The sequence below is a fragment of the Dendropsophus ebraccatus genome, chromosome 12, assembly GCF_027789765.1.
Source record: "Dendropsophus ebraccatus isolate aDenEbr1 chromosome 12, aDenEbr1.pat, whole genome shotgun sequence".
In the NCBI taxonomy this organism is placed as follows: domain Eukaryota; kingdom Metazoa; phylum Chordata; class Amphibia; order Anura; family Hylidae; genus Dendropsophus; species Dendropsophus ebraccatus.
This window is the reverse complement of record NC_091465.1, coordinates 52,750,477-52,769,174: the sequence shown is the minus strand read 5'-3', so window position 1 is coordinate 52,769,174 and position 18,698 is coordinate 52,750,477. Positions and strand designations below refer to the sequence as shown.

Below are 18,698 nucleotides of genomic sequence, written 5' to 3'. Positions count from 1 at the left end.
TATATGGTACTCATTGATTTGAAAGGACACTATATTTATGTATATGGTATAAGAACAATGAGAATTTGTGAGCTTGACCCTTAAGATGATTCTCTGAACTGAATTCAAAAGGTTGTATTGACTATTCTAAACTATAGAAATCCAAGTGATAGGGACCATTCAGAGTCATGGGGCCTTCTGTGTACCTAGTGGACCCCTTCATTCACAGCATCAGGTGACACAGCTCCCAAAACACTGCTGCTAGATTTAAAGGGGTTGTCCAGCGAAAATCTTTTTCTTTCAAATTAATTTGTAATTTACTTCTATTAAAAAATCTCTCAAGTCTTCCCATACTTATTAGCTATTGTATGTCAGGCAGGAAATGTTGTTTTATTTTCAGTCACAGTGCTCTCTGCTGACATCTCTGGCTGACACAGGAACTGTCCATAGCAGGACACGTTTTCTATGGGGATTCATATAAAACTGAGACAGAGTTCCTGTCTCGGCCAGAGATGTCAGCAGAGAGCACTGTGTCAGACTGAAAATAAAACATTTCCTGCAAGACATATAGTAGCTTAAAAGTACTGGAAGACTGGAGATCTGTATAACTTTTAGATATCAGTTGATTTGAAAGAAAAATATTTTCGCTGGACAATGCTCAAGGTAAGGTTGAGCAAACTTCAAAAAATGGACCGCAAATCTAAAACATTACTACAGAATGTACAGTCAGTGGTAGGTAGTTTCCAAGCAAGGTTTTGGTTTGCTCACAGAATGATGTAAAATAAATAAATAAAATAATAAAATCAGATCCACAATAATAAAAGCTGATCTACAGTTCACAGGTTTAGTTGTGGCACACCCTTCGATCGCCTGACCCTAGGTTTTGCCCTGATGGCTTTCTCCTGGGACAGTCGGACTGCACAGTGTTGGGTGAGGGAAGGGTGTGCTGCAACATAGCCTGTGGATGGTGAATCTGCTTTTATGTATTAGAAAAAGGAAAATGAGTACCGGCAGCAGTCAAGGAGCCTGTAACGTGGCACAGGCGGGGCACAAAAACAGGTAAGTACAGCTTCTTTATTATGTTCTTCCCTGTCCCTGCCTGCAGCCAAATTTTCTGTTTAATCAAATTAAGTTAGGGAAGAATATAAATAAATAAAGCAAACTATGACTACTGAATATCAACAATCTCGTATTCATTTAAGAGAACTATAATATGTATTTTCTATTCATGAAGTTTGCCTGTGAACTATATGCAGTGCACAATGATTCACATACAATACAGAGCCTAAAGCTGCCTTCTCTAGACATATGGAATTAACTAACAATGTCATATACACTGGAATAAAAAATGTTATTTCAGGAAGCACGTATTCCATGAACAGACAGAGCTCTAATAATGAAATCATGGACACTTGGCAATGGTAAAAGACTTTTCAACATCTGCTGTCAATACAGCCCCTTGTATGTCATAGATGTGACTGCAGCACAAAAGTATGGAGCCCAGCTGTTTAGGTCCATTTCTGAATCAGCCTGTATGTAAACTAAATTTCCCTGCAATTGCTTCAGGAAAGTACTGGAGCCAAAGAACTTGTTAGGCCATCTGGAAATCATTAAGAATCGTAACTGAGATCCATGGTGTCTTGGGATTTCCTTTGTTACCACTTAAATCAAGTCTGAACCGTGTAAAAGTGAGTCAGGTTTGAACATTGAGGGAAATCCAAGCGCGTTAATACACATCTGAGGGAATTACTTTATACTTATGGTCACATTAAGGGCAATGCCAGAACAGGACTAGTGTGGAAATGTATTTTTTGTCTCATATACATTTAGAATATCCTGTCCCAGAGGCCTATGTGCACAGCAATATGAGCCACATGGTAATTTAAATGGGTTATATTAGGATTAAAACTTATTCCCTATCCACAGGGTTTCTTGTCCCACAACTTAATAGAGCCGCAGCATGCATGCTCGACCACCACACTATTCGCTTTCCATGGGGCGTCCAAAGATATCAGAGCATTGTGTGGATACCTTCAGAAGTCCTGTAGAAAGTGAATGACAGCCAGGCACACACACACACACACACTGCTTTCTACACTCGGAACAAGTGAAACAAGGAATCAAAGGGGAGAAGATAGATGTAACCTTGAGATCTAGCCATTTAAGTAACAGCTCTATTAACTGAGCGGCTGGACCACACAAACAATCACTTGATCATTTGTGCGGTGAATAACCTGATACTTATTTTGAAAGAGCAAAATTCCATAAAAAAACACAAGTTTCTTTATTGTATTCCTTTTTTTCCGGGGGGGGGGGGGAGGGGAGGGGGGGTGCCGCTTCCTGGTGTCTGACGCAGGCCCGAGACGATACGTCTCAGGTCTGCTCAGCCAGTCAGTGACAGAGGCGGGACCTGAGCGGACTTGAAACAGATCCCGCCTCCTTCACTGACTGGCTTAGCGGACCTGAGACGTCACATCTCAGACACCAGGAAGCGGCCGGGGACCGGAGCGCCGCAATGCGGGACCCGCCGCTGGAGCCGGGGAGGTGAGTGGATGTCGTTTCCCTCAGCCACCTCCTCCCCGGTGTCAGGAAAAAATATTAAAATTAAAAATATTAAAACTATTAACAGTTGCTAGCATTGCTAGAGCTATTAGTCCCTGCAGTAATGTGATTTAGGCTATGTTCACACTACGTAAAAGTACGGCCGTTGTAACCATTGGCAACAACGGCCGTACTTTTTGCGGAGTGCAACATAACCTTATCTGATATGAGATCCCGGCCGGAGCGTATACACATCGTATACGGTCTGGCCAGGATCCCATACGGGGCCGCAAGTAACTGACATGTCAGTTTTCTGCGGCCAGAATTCACTAGATAGACCTGTCAGTTTATACAGTGAAGCGAGCGGCTCCGGCTGCTCGCTTCACTGTGTGCTATGGGAAGCTCTGCGCCCGCATCAGAGCTCTGCGGCCGGACGGATCATCCGGCCGGTACTTAAGTACCGGCTGCGATGATCCGGGCACAGACCGGCCGTTCCATGACTCGGCCAGGGTCACGGAACGGCCGGTCTGATACGTTGTGTGAACATAGCCTTAAATAGTAAAGTATAAATACTAATGCTACATTTACACGAGTGATAATTCGTCCAATCGATCGTTTAACGATTTTGAAGCAATGATTTGGTTTTTATAACGATCAGCGTTTAGACAAAGTGAAAAATCATTTAAAAAATCGTTATTGCGATCATTTTGAGATCACTTAAGCCCATCTCACTCATAGGGTGAATCTGTGAAAGATTGTTTACACAAAGCGATTTGCGAACGATAATCGTTCTGTGTAAACGCACCATAACCTATATGCATTTAAAATAGGGAGCAGAGACAAATAAACTATATAAGGTTCTGTGTATCCACTTGCCTTAAAAGCTATCTAATGGAGTCAGCAGTTTGGCAATGTGAGTTGCAGCTGACAGATTCACTTTAAAGTGTAACTGTCATTTAAATGTCATTTTTCAGAAATCAATAAATATCAATAGTACAAGCGATTTTAAGAAACACTGAATGGTTTTATTAAGCAAAAGTGTTTCCTTCTCTTCTCAAAAAGCTCTTTTCCTACCTCTCTCCCTCACTTTAAGGCTAGGTTCACACTATGTATCTGTGCGGCTGTATTGCGGGCGGTAAATCATAGGCTGTATTTTTCCGGTTCATGCGTACGCTGGAAAGTATACGATATACGGCAGCACAGTGCACACTATGTATGAGCCTACGGCCCGATCGTAAACTGACCCGCAAAAAATTAACAAGACCATTGTTTGCGTCTGGAACTGTGCAAATTCACGGCCGTGGATTGACAGGCGGTCCGTACGGAGTACTTCAAAAATAGCTGGCAATAATGCCGAATGCCGATGCCTCTAATAGTTAATATATTAAATTAATAAAACACATTTTTTTTGTAATAAAGTCCCTTTCGTTGTTCAATAATTTAATTCTAACGAATCCATCATTGTGCAATAAAATATACTGTTAAAATAAATATATATATAAATAAATGTATATTTATATATATATATTTATTTTTTGACAGTATATTTAATTGCAAAATGATGGATTCGTTACTGGGATGGGTGCAGTGCTGGGAAGGGGGTGGGGAGAGCTGTATACTCACCCCGATGTGTCCTCTTCGCTGGTCCGCAGCACAATGAAGTCACTGTACTGCGGACCGGCTCTTTATATGTGCGCTCAGCCGATCAGCCAATCAGCTGAGCGCACATATAATTCAAAATGTTTCTTCTAATAATGCTATTGTGGTAACATAATTAGAAGAAACATTTGATGTTTTAAAGTAAAGTGTTGATTAGTACAGAATGCTCTATTACCGGGAATATGAATTAACGGCTTAATGGAGCTTCCTGTACTAATTAATATTTAATTAATAAAACACATTTTTGTTGTAATAAAATCAGTTTCGTTGTTCAATAATTTAATTTAAACAAATCCATTATTGTGCAATTAAATATACTGTCAAAAAATAAATATATATATAAATATACATTTATTTATATATATATATTTATTTTAACAGTATATTTAATTGCAAAATGATGGAATCGTTTAAATTTAATTATTGAACAACGAAAGGGACTTTATTACAACGAAAATGTGTTTTATTAATTCAATATATTAACCATGAGAGGCATCGGCATTACTGCAGAGGATCGCAAACCCCAGTAATAGCGATTCCTGTAAACTGTTTCCCTGCTTTCCCAGATGCATCCAGAGGTGTTTGCATCACTTTCTAAAGATTTTATTTGTTATTTTTAGTTGAACCAGATTTCCAAGTAAATGACCGTATGTTTTCAGCCGCATGTCTATTTTTTCCCACGGCCGTAGTTTCAGCCGCACATTTACAGCCGCATAAAAAATACAGCCGCACAGATACATAGTGTGAACATAGCCTAAAAGAAACATATGTTTACCAATAGTGCACAGTACATACTAAAAAGACAATTCCTTAAAACCCTGGTGGCAAATAGGAATCCCACCCACATTAGTGTCCAATTGTTTTTTTTTTTTTATGCGTGTCACATTCATTAATACGGTGCACGCCCTTAGTAAATCTGACCCGACCATCCCGCCACATGAGAAGTGGCTTGTGTTTTTTTTTTTTTTACTAAAATGATGGGCTAGTTGAGTTTTTGAAAACAAATTGTGTCGCACACCTTAAGGCCTCATTCACACGTCTGTATGAAAATCTGGATCCTCTATGTTTCATCCGCAATCCGCAAAAAGAATTTACCGTTTTGCATCCGTATTGTGTTCTGTTTTTTAATCAGTTTTTTTGCGGAAAAAGGGGGATGGCACAGTATGTGGTGAGGGGTGGGAATGCTGCTGCACTCGCACACTATGAGGTGAGGGGTGGGTATGCTGCTCCATGCACTTGCACAGTATGGGGGTGAGGGGTGGGAATGCTGGGGGAAGGGGTGGCAATGCTGGTACATGGACTCACCTATCTTTATAATTTTCAACTCTTTTATCCCATATACACCTGTGCTCCAGCACAAGTAGGATGAGCTTCTCCACATCTATGGCACACACTTTCACCTACTTCCTTCATAAAATGGCTGCCGGGAGGAGCTTAGCAGGAGGAGCTTGGTGATGTCCATAGCCATTTCCACCTACGTCCACCTAATCTTTTTTTTGGATATAAGTGCCGGCATTTATTGTTGAAAGGGGTACTCCAGCGGGAAAAAAAATCTTTCAAATCAACTGGTTTTAGAAAGTGCCAAAGATTTGTGATTTACTTTTATTTAAAAAATCTCCAGTCTTCCAGTGCTTATCAGCTGCTGTATGTTCTGCAGGAAGTGGGTTATTTTTTCAAGTCTGACACAGGGTTCTCTGATAGAGAACCTCTCCTGCTCTCTAGACTGGAAAGAATACACCACTTCCTGCAGAACATACAGCAGCTGATAAGTACTGGAAGACTAGATTTTTTAATAGAAGTAAACAACAAATCTCTGGATCAATGCCCTTGAGCACCAGAAAACATATAGCTCAGGAACTTTAATATACTTAAAAAGTTGTCTTCTTTAAAGCCACTCTGTACCCACAATCTGACCCCTCCAAACCGCTTCTACCGCAGAATAGCTGCTTTTGATCCAAGATCTGTCCTGGGGTCCATTAGGCAGGTGATGCAGTTATTGTCCTAAATAACAACTTTTAAACTTGCAGCCCTGTGTCAAATTGGTGTGGCCTTGAGTTTCTGTGCCCTAGGATTTTTCCTATTCATCACCTGTCTGAACACTGTACAGGTGCCTTAACAATCCAGCACATGTACAGTGTTCAGACAGATGATGAATAGGAGAAATTGTTCTAGGAGCATTCCTAATGATGAAGAGGGTAGGGAGGAGGGACGGAGGGGTGTCGCAATCCTAGGGCATGAGTACTCTAGGCCACGCCAATTTGACATAGGGCTGCAAGTTTAAAAGTTATTTTTTAGGAAAATAACTGCATCACCTGCCGAACGGACCCCAGGACAGATCTTGGATTAAAGCAGCTGACGGAAAAGCAGTTTGGGGGGTCAGATTGTGGGTACAGAGTCCCTTTAAGTTATATATATCAGAGTTAAAGGAACACTCTGGAAAATATATATAGTATATGCTGGTTATGTCAAGTGCAGGGCCTGAAAGGGTGGTATATAACTCATTAAACACCATGAGTTATGGATAAGAATTAACCCCCACTTTCCTTATTCCCTGCACTAGTTTTCTGGTCTTCTAATCTTTCCTGGAGTGTTCCTTTAATATCTGTTCCCCAATGTCCTCCTTATTTGTAAAAGTGGCTCAAGACTACTGTATGTCTTGTAGTAAGGAGTTCAGTCATCATTAATGTATGTTGTCTTTTAAAAAGAGACCAAATATAAAAGGCCATGAACAGGTGGCTCCCTTCAAAGTCCTGTTCTGTTGGAGAACAGAGCGGTGACACACGACACCAGTCATTTTATAATTTACTAGATTATTGTCCTCAGTCATTGTAAATTAATGAGCAGATTGTTCTCCCCTGTTTATGATTATCCATTGAGTTCCTTCTGGGAAGAGTTTGATCTACAAAGGAGCAGGAATTTCCCATTTATGAAGCAACTAATCTGCTGTAAAATGTACCAGGCATTGCATCTATTGTCTGTACAGCAGGGTGTGCAGGCTCCCAGCATTGTGTTGTCTAATGATGTCTGAGTGCTGGGCTTGCATACTGACAAAGTGTATTGCCATTCTATATGCACCTATACTTGGTTTGGCTACAGGTTGTCAACGTGTCAAAAAGGGAGGCTGACATGCCCTTTGACTTTAATGGGCTGAACAAAGTTTATTTTTTAGTACATTTTGTCCATTTTGTGAACTTATGCTTTCTCTGTGTGGGACTCAGAAATGTGGTAGACCATGTTAATGAGTTCCACACAATAAGGATATGTTTGGGAAATAGACCAGATATAGTCATAGTTTAAAGGGGTTTCACAACTGGTTATTGAGGGTTATATAGATTTGTAATTTGCTTCTATTTAAAATCTCCAGACTTCCAGTACTTTTGAGCTGCTGTATGTCCTTCAGGAAATGGTCTATTCTTTCCAGTCTGACACATCTCTCTCTATAGCCACCTCTGGCTATGACACGAACAGTCCACAGCAGTATCAAATCTGCATAGTAAACCTCTCCTCATAGACAGAGGTGGCAGCAGAGAGCACCATGTCATACTGGGAAAAACACAGAAAAAAGAGCTGTAAATTACGTCCATAGAGGTGTGATTACAGCCAAACCACGCCCCTTGGCCAAGACTAGTTGCAGCCTAGATGACTAGTATGCCCTCAATTTGCATATAGCGCAGGACTTAAAAAGTAAGTTTTCGGTGTACACCTGGCAGGCAGCCAGGCTATACAGATACATATCCATAGTGTGTTAGGGGTGGATCACAGGAAATTAATAGCATTTCTATGTTTTTCTAGGTGATTGGTTTCCTTTAAAAGCATGATGCAAAATACACATACCCCATGCCAGTTATTCAGGGACTGATGTCATGCTCTCCCTCCATGTGTTGAGGTTCTGCAGCAGCTGTGGCGTATAAATTGTTATGAACTGTTGCTTTTTATATGACTCTTATCTGTTATTAAAATTTACAATTTGGAGTCTATACTAAATAGTTTATCACTCTCTGATGATATCCTTCACTTGCATATACTGTATATATAAGCCTTATAGGAATGATTACACAGTTTCAGTTTATTAGCTAACATTCATCATATTTAAAATGAGAAGGGAGAAACTTTTCTATAGCTCAGTGTCTATGAAGAGATGTATAACTGGGAACACCCTGAAAGCCAGCAGCAGCTAGAAAATCTATAGTCTTCTTGTTTGGCAGAACTGAAAGCATTCGTCATAGTTTCCTTTAAAGGAAATGGCTGTTTTTCACTGTGACTCTCTGCACCTGGTAGTTGTAAAACATAGCATACATACAACCATGTAATGAGCTACAAACGCTGTAGCTATCCATACATATGAAATGTACCAGAATGGAGCATGTGGAATGACAAATCTGGCACTTGCTGAAAATGTTAGGGACTTTTATCTTTTTTATATTAGCCATTTTTGGAAAAAAAAGAAAACTTTTCTGTATGATGGTGGACTTGTAATAAAACACATTAGATCCATATCGGTGACTCTGAATTATTGCTGTTGTGGGATGGGCTGCGTTCCCACTAGTGGTTGCATGAGGACCGTGGCTTCTTCTTTGTAACATCTACCTGTGGTAACTAGGTGGAGAGAGAAGGCAGGGGAATAATTGTCAGAACGTTGTCAGATTGTAGGGGAATAATTGTCAGAACATTGTCAGATCATAGGAAGATCATAGGATCCTCCTATGATCAAGGCCAACAGTTTTCTTTATATGGCTATCTTCACACATATTATTTTGGTCAGTATTTGTAACCAAAATCAGGAGTGAAACTGACAGAGAAAAACTATAATGGAATGATTTGGCTGAAAAAAAAAATGGTTTCGGTTGAAAAAATACCTAAATACTGTGTGTGAACATAGCCTATTACTCATTTCTTAAAGGATCTGTTAAACATTATTCCAAATAAAGAAAATTATAGCACTAATGCCCTAATATAGTTGCTTGGCTAACTATTTGTACTAGTGTTAATTGCAATTTTTTTTTTCGTATTTTTTTTTTTTTTTTTAGTATTTCGCATTCCTTCTGTTACTGTTTGCAGCTCAGATTACTGCCGGCGTCCTGATATACACACAACGTTCCTCTGTGAGTATTAACACATACATAATAGCCAGTATGCTATTTTAACTTACAATGAAATGTTTTTATAGATAGGGATTGGATGCACCTAATTTTGGCATATGGAAGAACACTGTAAACACTAATGGTTACGAGTGAATCAGGCGGAATTCCGCAGCGGAATCCTGTCTGCCTCAGTGTGCCATAGCCTGCTTCTCCGCTGCTGCCACTCTCCGCTCAAAGAAGTAACACATCACTTCTTGAGGGATGCCAGTGCTGCAGTCCTTTTTTTAAACCATGGCCCGCTTCTCGCACCTGTCTATTCCTAGTCACCGGCCCAGCCAGAAGCCTGGTCCACTGTCTGGGAATAGACCAGCGCCGTGTACAGGAAACGGGTTGTGGTTCAAAAAAAGGACCGCGGCGCCTGCATGCTGGTGCATGTGGACTATTACAAACGGTTGCTTTAAAATAACATAATTTTTATGCTAGGAGCGATTCCAACGCCATACAGCTACACTTTAGTAACAGAGATGTAGGTACTGGGACACTGCAAGTAGAATATATTAATTTATATCGTTGTTTTTTTTTATTGTTCTCTTATAGTTGTTGTTATTTTTTTCTCCAGTTGAATGCTGCAGTTGGAAAATATGTGGAAAATATTATCAAGAACTATGGGATTGTCATGAACCAAACAGAACTTCAGGAAGGTTTGGATTTTGCACAGGAACAGGTATTTTAAATTAATCTTGAAAACTGATTATAAGATTAGATTGCGTTATAGTATTTACACAGAACGATTATCGTTTGAATTTTCGCGATAACGATCTAATTGGAGCGATAATTGGCACGTGAACAACACAGCGAACGATTAAGTGAGGAGCGAGAAATCGTTTATTGTGATCTTTCAACATGTTGTCAAATTGTTGTTTGTTGTTTGCTAAAAATGCTCTTAAAATGATCTTAATGATCTTAAAATGATCGTAATAAAGTTTTTTCCAAACGATATATCGTTCCGCCTGAACGCTGATCATTATAAAAAACATATTGTTATTTCGAAATCGTCAATCGTTCGATTGGGCGAATTTACTACATAAACGCACCATTAGCCACTTCTCCTTTTATTGAAGTTTTCATGGCTGATTTATTAAATAAGTTCAAGGGAGGCCTGGATGCCATTCTCACATGATCTTTAGCGCCAAAAAGTTGTGATGTGGGGGCATCTGTGCGCGCACGCATCAGAACTCCCCACTGCACACAATTGAGCGAGCGTCTGGAGTCGCTCGCTCTATAGTGTGCACTGACATGTTTTTTTTTTGCGGCCGCTATTAAATGAATAGCGGCCGCAGAAAACTGACATGTCAGTTTTCTACGGCGCCACTAGAGATCCCAGCTGGAGCGTATACTATGTGTATACGCTCCGGCTGGGATTCCATAGACGGCAAGGCAACATATATTTTCGTAAAAGTACGGCCATTGTTGCTGATTGCAACAACAGCCATACTTTTATGCAAATATATGTTGGGCCGTGTGAACATGGCCTTATTGTGATACTATGTAAGTGTTTATAAACTCTTCTATACTAAAACATTTGCTATAATAGCTAGTTTTCACATTCATGAGTGAGCTTTTTTCATGTAATTGATATTACAAACCTTGGAATATTTGGCCCCCAATGTAATTGTTGTTATAATAGGTTTATAATACTGTTGTCATCTTATATGACACTCATGCACCAGGGTCTAGGTGCAGTTCCTACCTCTGCATACCATATACTGTAGCTACTCGACTGCTCTTTTTATACATTGTAGTTGGATTGTGCTGTTGTCCACTACTTGTTCCTCTATATTCCTGAGTCCAATACAAGTCCATCCATTTAATAAACTTCTTTGACTTTCACTTCTATACATTCAAGGCTTTGCTCTTAAACTACCAGCATAATGCCAATTTTCAAGGTAAACACTTTGGCCGAGTGTGTTCACAATAGGAAGGGATGGGGGGTAAAACATTCTCTCAATATCTGCCGCCAACTAGAATACTTGGTCCTGTATGTATTGAACTTGTCGTCTTACAGATGAGCTGCTGTGGTTGGTACACTCCTGAAGATTGGATGAAAAATGTGAAAATCTATGAGAACTCATCAGTCAACTTGTATCCATGCTCCTGCAGAAATACATCTTCCTTCCTTCCTACTTCAAACATCAATGGCACTGCTAATGGTACTGACACCTCTGAACCTATATTTGAGCAGAGAAGTGGATTCTGCACAGCAGCAGCAAGGAACAATTGGCCTGTATATAAGACAGTAAGTGTAAATGTAATTACAGTTTTTAAAAACTTGTCATGTCAGAAGTGCGTATCGGTCAGGGTCTAGCTGCTGAGAACCCTGCTGATTGCTAGAACGAGGGGGCAGGCAAGCACGGGACCGCGCACTCTGCCCCTTCATCTTCTCTCCAGGGAGGTGAAATCCCTAGACTGCTTGTATTATTTATAGTTACGCTTTAAGAAAGGGCCTACAATACTGAGGGGCTAAAACGCGTTGCTTTTTTTTAAGTAAAATACACTTCTTTGTTATACTATTTCGTTGTTAATTTGTTTTTACGTTTTCTATGTTATATCAGCCTTAAACATGTGACCACAAGGTGTCTCCGTTTTTTTCAAACTGCAGTCAATGCTCCCTCAACGTCTTTTCTCTTTAAAAAAAAAAAAAAAGAGAGACTAAACAGGAAATGACCTCATCCCAGTCCTTTGCACAAAAATAGGATGAATATGTGTGTGGCATGTGTGCTACTATAAGTAGTGTGGTGGCTCAGTGGTTAGCTCTGTAGTCTGGAAGAAAACCGGCCTCCTTGCCAGTCAATCACCCCGCAAAGTGTGCTGACAGGATAGAGAGCCGTGACTAGTCACAGCCCAGATGACTAATTTATGGCTCTCCCCTTTCTTCGCGCGAGGGATTAAAATGCATTTTACCAGAAATTAACATCATAGAGCCTAGAAACCCTGACATTACAGGAAAGTCGACTGCGAGGTGCGAGCAACCATTCTAGGAGGCCAATCAGCACAAAAGTGCTGATTGGTTCCCTTTAAGTAAACTTTTTGTATTTCATAGAGACATGTTAAAAGTTTTGATTCGTGGTGGTCTGAATGCTGAGACCCCCACTGATTGCTAAAAGCCTCAGAGTCTTGAGCCCCACCCTTGGACCACCACCCTAAAAATCATGCATTGAACTAATATACTATAGGGACTTAATTATGCCACTTTTGGTAATACCTTATTTTAATTCATTTAGCATAGAAAGTATACTTTTATATAGAACTGTGCAAAAAGCATATTTAGTTGCTTTCATTTATATGTGGTGATTTTCATTTAACAATTTCCCTCCTATTTTAGGGCTGCATGAATAGTATTCAGACGTTCCTAATGAATAATTTCATCTGTATTATTGGAGTATGCATAGGAATTGCCTTGCTGGAGGTTAGTATGTCATATTAACTGATTGGTGTATCACAGTACACGTTACTAAGTCTCTAGTTATATACATGAATGTGACACTAAGAATCAAACATAGCAAAAAGAAGATGTTCAGTAGCTTACTAGACAATAGTTCACATTATAGTGAATATTGTGCATGCAAAAGACATGTGAAGAACTTCTAGAAAGTGGAAGTGATGTGAATCTCACAGGTGAATAGCAGTAAAAAAAACAAAAGACAAAAAAAACAGCAACCTTGGACACTCTAAATGATATTATTTTTGACTAGTTACTTTATTGGCATTCCCATTTCATCCTATAATCATCACACATAATTACCAACATTTTAAGGGAATCAGGGGAATTTTACTTTCGACCCAGAGGCAGTCATCAAGTCAACATGTGCTACTGATCGATATGGGTTGTCACAAATTAAAACTGGTGCATACTAAAATGGTTATCCATAGCAACCAATTCACTTTCTGTTTTGTCGTCTGATCTGCTATGTAGAAAAACCCCAGGTGTCCTTTGTGTGGGATGTCCACAAAACATGACCTGTTGAGAACACGTGAGGACTGGAGTTAAAGGGGTATTTTCATCTCAACTAAAATAGTTAAACTTGCAGGGATTGTCATGTTAAAGGGGTTGACTTTATAATAAAATTGTACTATAAAGTGGCCATATATTAATATTATATTTATATTAATTCAAAATATATTGATTTAGCAAACTTGCCTCCTTGTCCTGATATGCCTGAACTTTCCTTCCCCTTGTTGACAGCTTTTGTATTACGTTATTGACCACAGCGCTGCTCTAAAAGCCATATATTCACTATGGCCTAGATGTGCTAAAGTGTCTGTGCCAAAATTCTGTCCAAAAAGTGTTGAACAGGACTTTTCTTCATATTTATTATTGGTTTTAGAAACTTTAGAGACACCTTTCCGTGACCCTTAAAAGAAGTGTTGCCTATGATGCGTAACACTATAATTTTCAAAACAATTTTACAAGCTGCAACCATAGATATGCCTTTAGAAAGTCAAGTGGTCACTGTACCCTAAATCCTTGTAGTCCAGTTGGATGTGCAATGAACTTTTCCAGGGACAACTAGGAAATGGACATCAAGAAGAAAAAGTTTTTTCAACATGTGAATCCTTTTAAAAACTGTGGGGGAGATTTATCAAACATGGTGTAAAGTGAAACTGTCTCAGTGGGCAACCAATCAGATTCCACCTTTCATTTTTCAAAGAGTCTGTGAGGAATGAAAAGTGGAATCTGATTAGTTGCTAGGGGCAACTGAGCCAGTTTCACTGTACACCATGTTTGATAAATCTCCCCCTGTATCATTATTCAATAGGAATCCATTCCATTAAAAGACATAATGGTGCATTCTTGCCGGTTTGCTAGATGCATTTTGGACACCTTGTAGCCAGGGCCGATTCTGGGGTTTCTGCCGCCTGAGGCAAACCTCAGGCGGCCGCCCCGAGTGATGGCCGGCACTCCCCCCCCCATGCCCCCCCCCACCCCCCCCGTCGCCGCAGCCATCCACTCACCTGTCCCACGCCGCAGCCGGCCCGCGCTCTCTGCTGTCTCCACATCCCGTCAGGTCCCGCAATGTCACGGACCTCCAGGCTGTGGTGAGTGAGTGGGGTGATCGGGTCGCGCGGGGCGGTCCTGCGCGACCCGATCACCCCAGCGCGTCCCCCACCGACCCCGGGCACTCACCACAGCCTGGAGGTCCGTGACAGCTGCAGGGTGACATCGCGGGACCTGACGGGATGTGGAGAGCGCGGGCGACGGGACAGGTGAGCGGCCGCTGTCATTTTTGTTAAGTAATACTTAACAAAAATGACAGCAGGGGGGACATAATGCCGCCCCCTGCGGGACCGCAAAATCTGCCGCCTGAGGCGGAAGGCTCATTCCGCCTCATGGCAGAAGCGGGCCTGCTTGTAGCCTTGATCACAGAATGTGTTAAAAAAAAAAAAGCATTCTTGCGTGACACTATACCTATATATACTGTTTCAGGATCTTTTATAATTTTTTTCTCAGAAAAATGTCTTGAGCTTACACTGTAGCTCCATTCATACTGTATGTCCCACTGTTGTTAGGTTCCTATACTGTACGTGCACCTGTAATTAGTTTCTATATAACTCCCTCCTCCTCTGTAGTTGTTCCCCCATACTGTATACATCCCTCCTCTGCAGTACAGCCCCCCATACTGTATACCTCCCCCCTGTAGTTGTTACTCCATACTGTATACATCTCCCCTCTTCAGTACGGCCCCACGTACTGTATACCTCCCTCCCCCTCTATAGTTGTTCCCCCTTACTGTATAAATCCCCCCTTACTTTCTCCCCCTCATATTCAATATCCCCTACTGTGCATCTTTCAGCCTTCCCGGCAGCTTGTGTTGAGCAGGTGGGGGTGGAGCAAAGAAGACTGACACTGATTGGCTGGTGTTAGGGATCTGGTCAGCTGACTTTAACAAGAACACTCTATAAGGGTATGTTCACACTGAGTAATATAGGCAGAATCCCGCCTGCCTCAGTGTTTCTAAGGGATGGCTCCTGCGCCTCTGCCCCCGCCGACATGTCAATTCTTTGAGCGGAGAGCGACAGAAGTGGAGGCGCACAAGCCTTTCCATAGAGACCCTGTGTGACACTGAGGCTGGCGGATTTCGCAGCAGAGAGCTCTGCCACAGAATTCTGCCTATATTTCTCAGTGTGAACATACCCTAAGGGCCAATAGCCCAAATGCACAGCCTTCTACACTCCCACTGCCTAAAATATAGCTGCCTAGGGGTCCATTTACACAGAAAGATTATTTGACAGATTATCTGCCAAAGATTTGAAGCCAAAGCCAGGAACAGACTATAAACAGAAATCGGGTCATAAAGGAAAGACTGAATTTTCTCCTCTTTTCAAATCCATTCCTGGTTCTGGCTTCAGCGGATTTGGCGGATAATCTGTCCGACAATCTTTCTGTGTAAATGGACCCTAAGGGTCCTATTACAGGGAGCAATTTTTAACGATTAACGATAAACAGTCGCAAACAATATTGTTTATCGTTAACCTGAAATCGTTCGCCATATTACACAGAACGATAGTCGTTAGATACGATCGTTATTGCGATAGTTTATTCCTTCTGATCTCAGGAAAACAATGGGCAATGTGCTATTACACTGAACAATTAGTGAAAAAGTGCGTAACTTGAGCAAACGAACGTGGAATTACAGCAAACGATTAGCGAACAATTAACGATAATTTTAGGTTTTGATCTAAATCAACGATTAACGATTTTTCGATCATTGCCTGCAATTACACAGAACGAGTATCGTTTAAATTCAAACGATTTAACGATTTTTCGCACGATAATCTTCCTGTGTAATAGGGCCCTAAGGAGTAGACACTCCTTGCAGGGTGGAACTAGTTGAGGGGCTATGCTGTGTCTGTTTTAAACCATTTTAGTCCACCACTAGTGAATAATATAGAAATCAGGAGTCTGCAGCTATTCTGATTCTTTTGGCATGCCAACTTCAGTCACTTATTTATATTAGTAAATAGCCAATTTAAGGCTATATTTTAGGCAGTGTAGTATAGAAGGTTCTGCATTTGGGATTATAAAGTGTTGTATATTGATCCAACCTTCACACTCCCTCTTGGGCATATTGGTGTGCTGACTTATTTTTTGGAGTAGGGCTTATATTTTAAGCCTACGCCAAAAAGCCTGCAAAATGAAGCTAGGTCTTATTTTCATGGAAGATCTTATTTTCAGAGAAATGCAGTAATAGTCCGACCACGACTTTTAATGCAAAGCAGTGTTCGGTAACTGAAACAGCGAGCTGTCAACAATCGGAGGAAATAGACAGCATATCAGGAGAAGGAGGCAAGTTTACTAAATTTTTAATTTATTTGCAAAGGTATTTAACTTGATGTCCCCTATAAATTTAATTATATTGATTGAGATGGTAATACCCCTTTAGGCTATGTTCACACACCCTTGAAATGGCCATTTTTATTAGATGGATGTCATTCAACAGCAAATAGCGGACGTCATTATACAAACAACGTTAATATGTGAAATAAGAGCAATTTAACCAGAGTGTGAACATAGCTGTAAAAACACTACTATATTCCATAAGTCCATAATTAAGAAACCTCAAGTATTCCTATAACCCTAAATGGGTTGTACAGGGATAAAAAATGTATATATGACTGAGGGTGATGTAAAAGTATAAAATAACTATACTTACCCTGAGCCACAGTAGCTGCTGCTGCATTGAGGCTCTCTATCCCCGCTTGTCACCATTACGTCCCAGTTCATGGTGATGCGTCGCTTCCACAAGAAAGGAATACTCACCCAATCACTGACTGCATGAACTGGCCCATTCTGGTGTCCCACCTCAGAGAAGATGTGTCACCACAGGGAAGTAGCAGTGATGACTGGGCACCAGGAGCTTTGATGCTGCAGTAGCTGGGGCTCAGGGCTCCGCAAACCAAGAAATCACAACACTGTCGGGTATATGTAAGTGGACTCTAAGGCTATGTTCACACTTCGTTAAACTACGGCCGTTGCCGATGGCAACAACAGCTGTAGTTTTTGTGCAGCGGAAGACAGCCTATTAAGCAATGGCATCCCGGCCGGAGCGTACACACATCGTATACGCTCCGGCCGGGATCTGTGCGGCCCCGCAAATAACTGACAGGTCAGTTTTCTGCGGCTGGAATTCAGTCAATTCCGGCCGCAGAAAGACCTGTCAGTTCACACAGGCTCCGGCCGCTCGCTTCACTGTGCGCTATGGGAAGCTCTGATGCGGGCGCACGCTGATGCGCCAGCATCAGAGCTCTGCGGCCGGAAAGATCATCCGAGATGATCCGGCCAGAGACCGGCCGCTCCTTGACCCGGCCGGGGTCACGGAAAGGCCGGTCTCATACGTAGTGTGAACATAGCCTCAGCCTAAAGAAAAAGAATCATAAAAAAGAAACAAAACACCATTATTGATTTACCATGGGATTGGAAAATAGTTTTAAGAGACTGCCTGAGACAGATGGTACCCACATTGTCCATGTGCAGGAAAGATTAGGATATTATTTTATTACAGGTTTAAAAAAAAACATCATATGCTATATGTTCCAACCCTCTGAGCATAAATATATCCATGGTCAATACAAAAATCCAAAATCCATGGTCATGCCTCAACATTTGTGTCATTTTTTATTACGTTATTCATTTTGAATGAGGAAGTTTCATGTGGTGCAATGTTATTTGCTGCACAGAGGAAGCTACTACTTGCTGGTTTTGTAACTTACTGTTAGTTTTACAAATAATTTTTACAAATGTCCAGGAAATGAGCTCACACCTGCTGTTATGGGGATTGACTCTCTTCACATGTCTAACTACAGATAGTTCACATTTAGAACATCAACATTATCCTGTGAGGCCCCTACATCCTCCTTCATCCGGACCAGAAAACAACAAAAACTAACCGCCTTTGTACTTTGTCCCTCAGTTTCTCCAGTTCATGGGCCACGTACTTGCTTTGATTTTAGAGAAAAGATTAATGAGAAGTTCTTCAGATGATATCCTGTTCTTCCCAGTCAGGTTATGTCTTGTGTGACCTGGTTTGTTTGCTGTGTAGAGGTCATTTGCTACTCTCTCTTTCAGACTACTTTACCAAGATGTGTATATATATATATATATATATATATACGAAACTGTTTTATAATTAAAGGAGAAGTCCGGCAGGGGGTGGGACGACTGTAAAAAAAATCATTACGGGCAGGGGGTAACATAACAAGAGACAACATGCTTACAGCTCCCTGTGGCTGTGCTGCGCCGCAACACGGAGCTCCAGGACTCCGCCAGCTATGACACAGGTTCTATGTCACGGACAGGTTGGGATTTAGTCTATTTAGTTATGAGTGACTGCAGCGGATATGTGAAAGGGGCTTCAGTAGACGTTTGTCCCAGACATGTTT

At 41.1% G+C, this 18,698-nt stretch overlaps 1 protein-coding gene across 1 annotated transcript in view; it reads left to right on the top strand.

The window, feature by feature from the left end:
- Positions 1 to 18,698, top strand: part of LOC138768993 (leukocyte antigen CD37-like) — a 100,254-nt gene that overhangs the window by 71,723 nt on the left and 9,833 nt on the right. The window contains exons 5-8 of the mRNA XM_069947126.1: positions 9,207 to 9,281; positions 9,880 to 9,984; positions 11,326 to 11,556; positions 12,643 to 12,726. Of these exons, the coding sequence (XP_069803227.1) occupies positions 9,207 to 9,281; positions 9,880 to 9,984; positions 11,326 to 11,556; positions 12,643 to 12,726 (495 nt within the window). The remainder of the gene's footprint in view (positions 1 to 9,206; positions 9,282 to 9,879; positions 9,985 to 11,325; positions 11,557 to 12,642; positions 12,727 to 18,698) is intronic.